The sequence below is a fragment of the Cetorhinus maximus genome, chromosome 12, assembly GCF_964194155.1.
Source record: "Cetorhinus maximus chromosome 12, sCetMax3.hap1.1, whole genome shotgun sequence".
NCBI lineage: Eukaryota > Metazoa > Chordata > Chondrichthyes > Lamniformes > Cetorhinidae > Cetorhinus > Cetorhinus maximus.
This window is the reverse complement of record NC_135890.1, coordinates 80,811,853-80,824,516: the sequence shown is the minus strand read 5'-3', so window position 1 is coordinate 80,824,516 and position 12,664 is coordinate 80,811,853. Positions and strand designations below refer to the sequence as shown.

General features: G+C 42.3%; 2 protein-coding genes across 4 annotated transcripts in view; both read right to left on the bottom strand.

Annotated features, from left to right (window-relative positions):
• Window positions 1-12,664, bottom strand: part of LOC144687635 (synergin gamma-like) — a 450,053-nt gene that overhangs the window by 23,790 nt on the left and 413,599 nt on the right. The gene's annotated exons all lie outside the window — the stretch shown is intronic.
• The window catches only part of susd2 (sushi domain containing 2), a 125,824-nt gene that overhangs the window by 76,265 nt on the left and 36,895 nt on the right, over window positions 1-12,664 (bottom strand). For all 3 annotated transcript variants that reach the window (XM_078554004.1, XM_078554005.1, XM_078554006.1), the window contains exons 4-5: window positions 11,201-11,368; window positions 1,377-1,551 (exon numbers count right to left, since the gene is read on the bottom strand). In XM_078554004.1, coding sequence (XP_078410130.1) covers window positions 1,377-1,551; window positions 11,201-11,368 — 343 coding nt within the window. The remainder of the gene's footprint in view (window positions 1-1,376; window positions 1,552-11,200; window positions 11,369-12,664) is intronic.

The following is a 12,664-nucleotide window of genomic DNA, read 5'->3' as shown; positions in this document are numbered from 1 at the left end:
TTGAAGGATAGATAAAATAAAAAGAACCTGCATTTTTATAGCATCTTTCAACCACCTCAGGATGTCCCATAGGACTGCACGGCCAATGAAGTACTTTTGAGGTGCATTCACTGCTGTAATGTAGGAAATGTGGCAGCCGATCTCCATCAGCAAGCTCCCGCAAGCAATAACACGATACATGACCAGATTCTCCGTTTTTGAATGATGTTGGCCGGCTGTTAAAAGTTAGCCAAGACACCGGCGGGTGAACACCCCTGTTCCTCTTTGAGAATAGCCCCATCCTCCTGAGAGCTTTAATGTCTCACTCAACATTGTAACACTATCAGTTCAGCACTGAAGCTGCAGAGGCTGTGTGCTCAAGTCCCTGGAATGGATCTTGAACCCATAACCCTCAGACTTAGAGCCCACGGCAATACCTCAAATCCTTAATCTAATCAGGATACATGCTGTGGAAGGAGGGAGAAACTGGTTTTAATGACTGCAACTGAGTCAGAGTTGATTTTAATCTTAATGACTTTGTTTGCTCAAAAGGCCCAACAGGCTTAGATCCAACACAGATAAACGAGAGATAACATTTATCTGTCAAATCACTAAGTGTGGGTTTGTGCAATGCAATTCTGAAAAATGCTTTTACAAAGCCCAATGAAACTATAAGAACAAATCCCATAATTGTCTGTTTTCCAGCTCTGAGCACAACAGAAAGAAATAGAGGGAGATACGAAGATTCGGACATTGCACCAGGTCACCCAGCATTGCCGGTCCCACACATGTGGTCACAGAATTTTAATGGCACAGACAGAGGCCATGTGGCCCATCGTGTCTGCACCGGCCCTACAAATGAGCATCATGGCCTAGTGCCATTGCCCTGCCTTTTCCCTTTACCCCTGCATATTGTTTCTATTCAAATAATCACCAATGCCCTCTTGAATGCCTCGATTGAACCTGTCTCCCCCAAACTTCAAGGCAGTGCATTCCAGACCCGAACCACTCATGTGAAAAAGTTTTCACACACGAGGGTGAATGGGTAAACTATTGCTGGTAACATCTCTCGCCTCTTAGACCCTGCCCACCCCCCACAACATCGCAACTTGCAGATGTTGGTGTGCACTGCTACATTTGCATATATTAACAGCTCCCATGTTTGATTCCCAACATGGGCAAAATTAGGAAGCAACTCAGGATTGATAAGGCTGGAAAGAGTGACTGAGCTACACAATGGATTAGAGTCCAATGTTATGTTTAACCTATGACACTAGAAATGAGAAAGAGGCCGAACAGCAACATTGATTAAACACCCGGGGCCCCAAGTTGAAAACGTATCCCTAATCTTATCCTACAACCAGCGCAGATGCCCAACTGCTGGTTAGTGTACTCACGGTTCCCCAGCTGAGTTATTCTGATCAGTGAGACGCAGCATTCCAATTTCCCATTCAGAATAGGGTTGTTCAGCAGGTTTGGGGGTGAATGTGAAATTCCCACTGTTTGGTACAGCTCTCCCAAGTGAGTACAGGTAACTCCATTCTCCTTTCCAGGATTCTGAGTAAGGTGCACCTGATGGAACAAGTTGTCAAATTGTGAGTTATTTTCCATTACCTTTATTTAATTAATGTGCATTTCCCATATAAAATGCTTTATGTAAAGCTTGCATTGTTCTGTAACTGAAACTAAAACCACAAATACACTAGTTACACGTGTAGTAGCAATCCTCCTGAAAACTGCAGTTCAAAAGGGCCTGAGGCAAGGGTCTCCATTTGAACTGCTGATGGATTTCTGGCTGCAAATTGCACCAGCGAGTTATTCTTCCTACTGCCTGTGGCGGAAAGAATTCTGGTTAATTTTAAAGGCAAGGTCTCACTTAAACGTTGCTGGTCAACTTGGGTTAGAAGTGGTAAAAATTATGCAGTCTGGAGATCCCCTGCCAACAGCAGATAAGTGGCAGGATGGGCAGTCCAGACATCCCTTGGGAAGGTCTTGTGTTCAAGGGCGATGGCCCCCCACCCATAAGGAAAGTCAAAAATGAGTGTTAAAATATTCTTCTGGCCTCCATCCTCTTCTTTCGCTGGGTGGCTCTGGTGGGAAATTCATTGCTGTTTCCCACTCAAGCCAATAGTTAAAATTGCAGTCAGGTCCTGATGGCATCACTTAAAATGGACCCCACTGGCTTGGAGCAGGTTTCCATTTCCCCCCCCAACTCAATTGAGAATGTTGAAATGTGATTGGCTGGTTCCTAACGGTTTGAAAGCAAGTGAGTAAAATCACCCACTAGAAGTCTAAACTTTGCAGGAATCTGACCTGGGATCAGCTATTGCAAATGTCAACCAAAGTAGTGCTGGATATTAGAACATTTTAGCATAAGGAACGACAACACAAGAGGGAAGCACCTCCAATTGCTTGACCCAGGTGCCCATCAAGGATTCAGACATACAAGAACCAACTGAAGAAGGCATTTAGCTGAAATTTCTGTAGATTAAGAATGCTGGTGTTTGGCTGTAAGGTACCAGAGCTCTTTGTGCTGTGGCTTCAACAAACTTTCATTCATTCCAATCTACAATTGAACAGTATGTCAACAACTGCTGTGCCCTAAGATTGCTAATAAATGTTACCATCATTAATAATTTGTAACCTAACCCATGAATCAGTCTTCAGAGCCATCAGGGTTGTCAGGGAGCAGGATATAACCATTACACACTAGGGGCAAGTTCACTAGGCTCCAAGGCTGTTGCGAAGTTTGCCTTCACATGAATGCAGGGTGGAGGTACGGCTATAAACACAATAGCCTCAATTTTCCAACCCGCTGTCACCCCTAGTGTTGTTTCACACCAGCAGGGGAGCCTCATGAAGATATCCTCATGGAACCCTGGTGTTATTTTTTGCTGCTGTTGCTGTTTTCACAAATTCACAGGATTAGGTAATTCAAAGTATGGGATGGCTCAGATTAGTACTTTTCTTAAATGGGGAAACCCAGCTATAAAGGCCAAGATATATCATGCTGGAATATCACCAAGATTCCAAAGTGAACCTGTATTTATATATTACTTTGAATGTAAAACCATTCCAGCATACTGCACAGGTGGGTGCAAGGAAAACAGACCCTGAACCAGAAAGGTAGAGATGAGGAGAGGTGACCACGGTTTTGGTCAAGAAGATCAGACTCTGAAGATATTTTTTAAATGGATAGAAGTGGAGAGGTTTGAGTTGAGAAATCCAGAGATTTGGACCAGGAAGCAAAGAGAAAAAGAGATACCCTAAGGATCAGAGTCAAGGAAACACTTATTTGGGATGTTTAGGGCTGGAGGGGCTGGCATATACAGCAAGGCTATGGAGCGATTTGCAGAGAAGATAAGAGAAGTCAGTAAACAGTCACAACAAGATTAGCTTAAGCCCGTAGTGGAAACCTGGAAACCTCTTCCCTGAAACACCGTGGATACTGGGTCAATTCAAATTGCCAAGATGAAGATCAATATTTGTTTGTCAAGGATATCAAAGGATATGGATTAAAGGTGGGTAAATGAACCTTAGCACAGAACACCATGTTCTAACTGAATGATGGACCAGATTCAAGAGGTTTTGTCCCAGTTCCAATATTCCAAGTATTTAAGATTTCATCACTGGCTTTAGACTGAACTGCCCAGTTTTTGAATCAAAGCAAATAATCGCGGATGCTGGAAATCTGAAATTAAAAAACAGAAAATGCTGTAAATACTCAGGTCAGCAGCATCTGTAGAGAGCAACAGAGTTAACGTTTCAGGTCGCTGTTCTATGGTCAATGGTCATCGACCTGAAAGGTTAACTTTGCTTCTTTCTCCACAACACTGCCAGACCTCCTAAGCATTTCCAGCATTCAGTTTTTAGTCCAGTTTTTTACATATTTGTCCAGAAATTTCTAAGTGATAGCAAGTGCTACATATGTATATATGAATGCTCGCTTTTCCCATTCTGTGACAGTCATGACATGAGGCTATTCATCATTGAGGTCATTAAAGGGACAAGATATTCAGTCATTCACTTGTGGAGTCACTGCCAGAAATATTTTGGTTGGGTTCCTTCTATGCATGCCTCATTGCATTGTCTCATTTTCTTTCCAGGCATAGTTACCTAACCTCAAACTTCTGGGAAGATTGACTTTGAAACCCTTAAAACTTGGGTAACTGGAAAATCAATGTTTAATCCAAGTCATTGTGAACCAACAACAAAATAAACAAGAATGGAAACCCAGATGCGTCCATCACTCCAACAACATCACAGGAAGCTAAGAGTTCTTAACTTGGAATTAGAACTTGCATGGATTTCCATCATCTACTTGACAGCAGAGAACCAGACAGAGTTCCCCAAATATCCCATGTGGAGACATGGACACAGATTATTACTAGAATAACAGTGATCCAAAATGTTGTTTCCCTCAACATTTTCACTTGGAATTCATTACATTTCCATTCTATTGTCATACAGGGTCCTTTGACCAACAGTTCGGTGCCCATTTTTGGTACCCAATGGTACAGTATACCCGGTCAGCGAGGGAATCCAAAGCTAGGAAATGCTGAGAGCATAATCCATCTCGGCCTCCTTCAGTCTTCAGCCAATTCAACTCACTCCACGTGATATCAAGAAATGGCTGAAGGCACTGGATACTGCAAAGGCTATGGGCTCTGACAATATTCTGGCAATAGTACTGAAGACTTGTTCTCCAGAACCTGCCACACCCCTAGGCAAGCTGTCCCAGTGCAGCATCGACAATGGCATCTACCCAGCAATGTGGAAAATTGCCCAGTTATGTCCTGTACACAAAAAGCAGGACAAATCCAACCCAGCCGATTACCGCCCCATCAGTCTACTCTTGATCATCAGTAAAAAGATGGAAGGGGTCATCAATAGTGCTATCAAGCAGCACTTGCTTAGCAATAACCTGCTCACTGATGCTCACTTTGGGTTCTGCCTGGGCCACTCAGCTCCTGACCTTATTACAGCCTTGGTTCAAACATGAACAAAAGAGCTGAACTCCAGAGGTGAGGCAAGAGTGACTGCCTTTGACATCAAGGCCACATTTGACTGTGTGTGGCATCAAGGAGCCCTAGCAAAACTGGAGTCAATGAGAATCAGGGGGAAAACTCTCCTGTTATGAAACCAGCTGATATTACAACTGGACAAGCCTAATCCCAGAGTGGATCCTGGCTTAATAGATCCTAACTTATATTTGCTTGTTTAGATACCTGGAGGGGGGCCTCTGAACAGAGTCATAGGAGTCAGCTGATGGGCTTTTAAGAGAAAAAAGCATTTTTTAAACAAGAAAATATGAATTATGTTACAATACTGCTTCACCCACAACTATACCTTTACAGATATATACAGATTTGTAACATATATAGAGTTGTAATATATTGTAGTACGTTTGTAACACAAGTTATAAAAGCTATCTCATACTCTAATGTTCACAGTAAATACAGTCCATATAAACCAATTGGTAACCTGTGGTCAGACACACCTCTGATACCAAATGACAGATGCCACGCCAGGCAGACGCTATGGATCTCTCCTCAACGCTTGTTACAACTGTGAGCCAACCAGTCTCACTGAATTCCATCTTTCACAAGAGTTTCCAATCCCCACTTTCCAAGAACTAGCCTTGGAATTTTCTCTCTTAGCCGACGCTTTCTCTCAAGTTTCTCTCTTAAGTACTGCTTAAGTATCTGAGTCGCGAATGGTGCTGAACATTGTGCAATCATCAGCGAACATCCCCACTTCTGACCTTATGATGGAAGGTCATTGATGATGCAGGTAAAGATAGTTGAGCCAAGGACACTACCCTGAAGAACTCCTGCAGTGATGTCCTGGAGCTGAGATGTCTGACCTCCAACAACCACAACTATCTCCCTTTGTGCAGGGTATGACTTTAACCAGTGGAGTGTTAGGAAATAGAAATAGCTTAAGTAAGTTATATTTGTATTTGTGGGTGTTAGGAATGAGTTTTAGCTTTAATGTTTAAGTTTGATTTGTATTTCTGTATCTGTGTTAAGAAAAGGTCAAGCTGAGTTTTAGTTTCACTTTAAAAGGTGCCTGCATTACTAATGAGAGTTTACAACTGTAAGAGAAGTTAAGTAAACACAAGAGTAGAAAAAAATGGGCTAACAACAGGGGTCCATTGAGGCAGGTCTGATGCTTTCCCTCAGACACCTTCCCAAGGGTTCACCTAGGGTTTCAAACTCTCCTTCTGATGTTCCTCTCCCCGGGTCACCACATCCATTCAAGCTGTCTTCCACATACTCTCTCATCGAGTCAGCTGTCAACAGTACACCACTGCTTCACATGCCCATAGCAAAGAGTTAAAGGCCTTCAATTGCCTCTTTGGGCCTTCTGACTTTGCACAAGCCTTTATATCACTTTGACCCTGCTTTCTGTAGCTTGGAGCCTTTCTCTGCCCCTCACTCTTAACTTCACTTAACAGGATCTTTTCCAGGTTCCTGTCCTTCCTTTGACTAGAAGGTCTGTTTGGGACTCTCCTGTTCCACTCCCGTGGATTCGTGGGGACTTTCTTTTTTAGCTTGGGACTGTTTATCTGTCCCCTTTGCTCCAGCCTCTCTCTGGCAGCTACTTTCAAAAACTTTAGCTTGGGACTGGCTACCTGAGCCTTCTAGGCTGCTTCTGCCTGGCAGCTGTCTTCAAAACTGAACTCAAAAACTGCTGTTTTTAGTTTCTTCTGTGTGTCTGTGGGGAGTACCTGCCTCTCTGGACTCCTGTTGCTAGGCAATAGCCCATTTTCCTACTCTTGTGTTTACTTAACTTCTCTTACAGTCGTAAACTCTCATTAGTAATGCAGGCACCTTTTAAAGTGAAACTAAAACTCAACTTGACCTTTTCTTAACAGATACAGAAATACAAATCAAACTTAAACATTAAAGCTAAAACTCATTCCTAACACCCACAAATACAAATATGACTTACTTAAACTATCTCTATTTCCTTTCCTAACACTCCGCTGGTTAAAGTTGTACACTGCACAAAGGAAGATGATTGTGGTTGTTGGAGGTCAGTCATCTCAGCTCCAGGACATCACTGCGGGAGGTCCTCAGGGTAGTGTCCTTGGCTCAACCATCTTCAGATACTTCATCAATGACCTTCCTTCCATCATAAGGTCAGAAGTGGGAATGTTCACTGATGATTGCACAATGTTCAGCACCATTTGCGGCTCCTCAGATACTGAAGCAGTCCATGTCCAAATGCAGCAAGGCCTGGACAACATCCAGGCTTGGGCTGACAAGTGGCCAGTAACATTCTAACCACACAAGTGCCAGGCAATGACCATCTCCAACAAGAGAGAATCTAACCATCACCTTGGATGTTCAATGGCATTACCATCGCTGAATCCCCCATGGTCAACATCCTGGGGGTTACCATTGACCAAAAACTGAACTGAACTAGCATTTTAAATACTGTGGCTACAAAAGCAGGTCAGAGGCTAGGAATCCTGTGATGAGTAACTCACCTCCTGACTCCCCATAGCCTGTCCACAATCTACAAGGCACAAGTCAGGAGTGTGATGGAACACTCTCCTCTCACCGGGATGAGTGCAGCTCCAAAAGCAATCAAGAAGCTTGACACCATCCAAGACAAAGCACCCTGCTTGATTGGCACCCCATCCACAACCATTCACTCCCTCAACCACTGACGCACAGTAGCAGCAGCATGTACCATCTACAAGATGCACTGCAGAAACTCACCAAGGCTCCTTAGACAACATCTTCCAAACCCATGACCACTACCACCTAGAAGGACAAGGGCCACAGACACATGGGAACATTACTACCTGCAAGTTCCCCTCCACGCCACTCACCATCCTGACTTGGAAATATATCACTATTCCTTCACTGTCGCTGGGTCAAAATACTGGAACTGTGGGTGTACCTACACCACATGGACTGCAGCAGCTCAAGAAGGCAGCACACCACTACCTTCTCAAGGGCAATTAGGGATGGGCAATAAATGCTGGCCTATTCAGTGATGCCCACATCCCTTGAATGACTATAAAAAAATAAGATAATGATGACTAAATCCAACAAGGAATTCAAAAGAAACTCCATTGCCCTGAAAGCGGTTAGAATGTGGGACTCAGTACCACATGGAGAAGTTGAGATGAAAAACATTCATTTAAAGAGAAGCTAGATAAGTACGCAAAGGAGAAAGGGCAAAGACCAGTTTATCACATATCAAGAACTCTCATGGACAGAAGAGACATGCAACCATTGAGAAAGAAACATTAGCAGCTACATGGACCTGCAAGAAGTTATCTGATTATGTCATGGGATTAAGGTTGAAAATTGAAAGTGACTAGAAACCTTTAGTTACTCTTCTTAGCTAAAAGGAAATTGCAAAAATGCCACCTAGAAATCAACATTTTAGATTGAGGTTCATGAGATATGATTCAGTTGCTGAGTACATTCAAGGGAAAGTCCCAGATGACAGCAGATGCACTAAGAATACCAGTAGAAGGAATCAAACAGGAAATTTTAAATTTTATTGAGTAAGTGGAAGTATACTTATTACTAAACATCTATCAGCCACGGAAAAGAGATTACAAAAGATTATACAAGCACAACAGCAAGATGACGAATGTAGTTAAATAAAAGAGTATTGCCAGACACATGGTCAGAGTATACTCCTAACAACCCACTACTTCAGCATTACTTTGAACAGAGAAAACAGCTCACAATCATTGGTGATTTCTTAGTTTTTATCGACAGACTAGTCATCCCTATATTACTTCAACTCGACATCCCCTAGAAAATCCATCATGGTCACTTGGGAACAGCAAAATGCAGAGCAAGAGATCAGCAGTCAATATGGTGGCCAGGCATCAGTCACTCCATTGAAGAGTTAATCATGAATTGCCTTACATGTGCAGTGAATAGCCAACAGCAGAGTGAACCACTGACACCCTCCACTTTTCCTTCGAGGCCATGGCAGTGGCTGGGAATGGATTGATTTGAGTTCAAAGGCAAAGTTTTCATTGTTGTCATTAATTACTACTGCAGATGGTTTGAAGTGAGTTGACTGCACAGCACCATGGCAGAGGCAGCTATTACATCACTGAAAAGAATCTTCACAACACATGGCATCCCAGACATTGTGGTGTCAGAAAATAGTCCTCAGTTTGCTAACAAGCTGCTGCATAACTGTGTGCAGGAATATGGTTTCATGCATGTGACTAGTTTCCCTAGATATAGTCATTTGGTAGTACAGAACTTGAGTGTTGCTGAAAAAAGAGACGTGTCAAAGCTTTTTGTCTTGCACTCATCAGGACACTTCACAAGAATACCAATATAAGGGGAAAACAACAATTTATACAGTATGACAAGAGAGCGCTGATTGGTTTGCAGTTGGACTCTAATTGGTAGAAGCGTTGCCATGGAGAATTAAGATTTTCAATTAGGCTCACAGTGTGGTGCACCTGTGTACTGGAAGCTACATATATTAATACACAGAGCCCTGTTCTTGGCAGATAGAAAGAACATGTACACACATTGCCCCTGTTTCAGCTAAACAAGATAAGTGACAGCCACTCGCTGACTCATTCCTCAGGGCAATGCCTTGACCAATCAAGGTCAAGCTGCCTGGTTTAAATATCAAAAAATGCTTGGCAGTCAACAGTCAGTCACCATCAATTGGTGTATTCTCCATGGCAATGCTTCTACCAATCAGAGTCCACTTGCCAACCAATCAGCACTCTCTTTTTGTACAGTGTAAATTGTTGTGTTCCCCTTATATTGGTATTCTTGCAGTGTTCTGATGATTGCAAGGTAAAAAGCTTCGACATATCTCTTTTTTCAGCAATGCTCACCTAAATATCCTCAGTCAAACAGAGAAGCAGAAAGGGGAGTTCGAACAATCAAGGAATTGATGAAAAGGAATGAAGATTTTAACTTAGCAAATCTTAACTACAGAACCTCACTGTTAAAAAATGAGTTCTCACCATCAGAACTATTGATGGGAAGACAGCTGCAAACACAACTCCCAGCTCAACAACAAACACTACAACCTCACATTACCTCAGATGGTCATGAGAAAAAGTTAGCAAACATGTGGAACAACAAAAAGACAGTCAAACATGTAACTTCAGGCACAGAGCACAAGACTTGGATATGATACAGCCCGGGGAGAGAGTGTGGATACGAGATCAACAGAAAGAAGGCATTGTGATAGAAAGAGCTCCACAGCTGAGATCTTATAGAATCGAGATGGGCCAGGGAAATATCAGAATAAACCAAAAAGCTTTGATCTCACTGGGAAGGAAACCAACAGAACCTTGGACATACTATTTAGATCTGGATGGAGACAGGGAACCAGAAACAAGGAGAAACTCTATAGCCACCCAGGAGAAAGACAGTCCTATCAAATGCCAAGAAAGTGCAGATTATCCACACCCTCAAAACGAAATCAGGACCTGATCAGGGAGATCAGTCAAGGCACCACAGAGGTTAAACCTGTGAAGTCTGAGACTTTGGCGGGGGCAATGTAGGAGGATGTATATAGTTGGGATAAAGGCTTGGGATAGATGTAGAGTAAAGGGTTAACATCAGGAACACCTGATACTGATGTAACCGCTGATGTAACTATGATGCAATGTCACATGACTAAGAATCTGCGATCTGGTGGGAAGCAGAAGTACAATTTTGTGTAGAGTACTTAGACGTACATAGGTCTGTAAATAAACAAGAATGGTTTTTTTTATGAATAATAGTCTATAGTAGCATTCTTAGGGTAACAGGCAAACCCCAAAGAATCAAAACAGAAAATGCTGTAAAAACTCAGCAGATCTAACAGCATCTGCGGAGAGAGAAACAGAGTTAATATTCCAAGTCCTATGACTCTTCTTCAGAGCTGAAGAGAAGTGGAAATGTGATGAAATTTATACTGTGTAAGGGAAATGGGGCAGGTGGAGCTGGATAGAAGGCCTAGATAGGTGGGGACAAAGGAGGGATTGACAAAGATGTCTTAGTTCATGACATTACCACTACACTAGCATCTACCCACAAATTGTGCTGAATGGTTTGTTTCCATGATGTAAATTCTATGTAATTCTTCCATGGTCAGTGGACAAAATGGGAATGAAAGCAGTACAATTGTCGAATGCCATGCAAAACTGCTGAACGTGGTTTTGTGTTGTACACTCCCTCAAAGCTGCTTGAATTCACACCGAACTACAGTTTACCTTGTTCTCTGTAGCCCCAGAGTTCAACATTTACAGAAGTTGCTGGAAGCAATGAACTGTTCCAAATCAGAGTCAGGTCTCCATTAACGTTGGGTGTGCCGTAATACTGCCACTTGGTAGCATTCACCAGCAGGCTTTTCTTCAAGAACGAAAATTTGTCATGATGTACTGTGGGGTTGAAAAAAACAACAGAAAGATGATTAAAATAAATCACATGAAAAGGTTAATAAGAGCCATTTTGAATTCCTGAGCTCCCAGCAAAGGAGAGGTGGGGAGCTGTATTCACCAAAAGCTTGGATTTGAGACAAGCCTACAATAACATAGCTCTGATTTTCTGACCCACACTCCCCAAGAATGTGGCTACCTTCACCATGGACAATCAACTGTGAGTGGCATCTCCTGATAACCCATGTAACTTTGGCGGGAGATCCACAAAAACTTTGGGGGCTGCGCGAATGGTACTTACACCATTTCCTTAGTTCTAGTAGATGATCAGAGAGACCTCCTGCAGAAGTTCAACTCACTCAATGTCTTTTTTTATAACTGTAACAATGGGGGCAACAGATCCTAACTCCTTCTGATTGTTTTCTCTTTGCACTTTGCACATTGCATCATGTACCTCACTTGATAGCTGACAATGAATATTGGCCTCTGCTAATTCCACGTTGCCATTTAGTTTAGGCCAGAAATGTTAGAGAATGCCTGAGTACCACATGCCAGTCCCTTAATGCATATCCAACACTGTACCAACACTTTTGCTACCTGCACAGTCAGCTATTTTTGAGAACAGGTCAACTTTTGTTTCTCCCCTACTATAATAAGTGATTCATTAACATTCATCGAAAAACTTTGCAAAATGTTGTAAATCAACCTTAAGAAAATGTGTTTCAAAGAAAGTGAAGCCGTGAAACACAGTACAGGTCAGTAAGTTTCAGAAATAATGAAGTCCACACACTTTGCTGAAGCTCACATACTTAAAACACACAAAGAAAGAGCAATATTGCATAGAGACTGATGGGGATGCTATGGGCCTTAAATTCCAAAGGTCCTTTCTGTTCATGGATATCTGAAGGTGTTGTGTTGGAGCACAACAAGGTTATCCTAAGATACCTTGGAGGATGCTTGCAATCCTGGAAAATCTCAGAGCCCTGTTGTCCAGCTTGATATCTGTACAGGATAGAAGGTGGCCCTGGCTAGAACAATATCCCTCGCTGCTTGATGCAGGCATACACAGCTGACTGACTAATATTGCTCATGTTCCCTGCTGCTGTTTGAGATTACAAATTCTGTTACGTGTGTTAATAGAATAGGTCAGATAGATCAATAGACGTTCATTTATGATTAATGATATTGAATGATCGAATTTGCGCCGATTTAAAATCTATCCCAACACAGTCTAAAATAAATTAACTTTACGTTCTTTGTCCTGATTAATTATTAACTAATAAAATTTTTAATACAGAT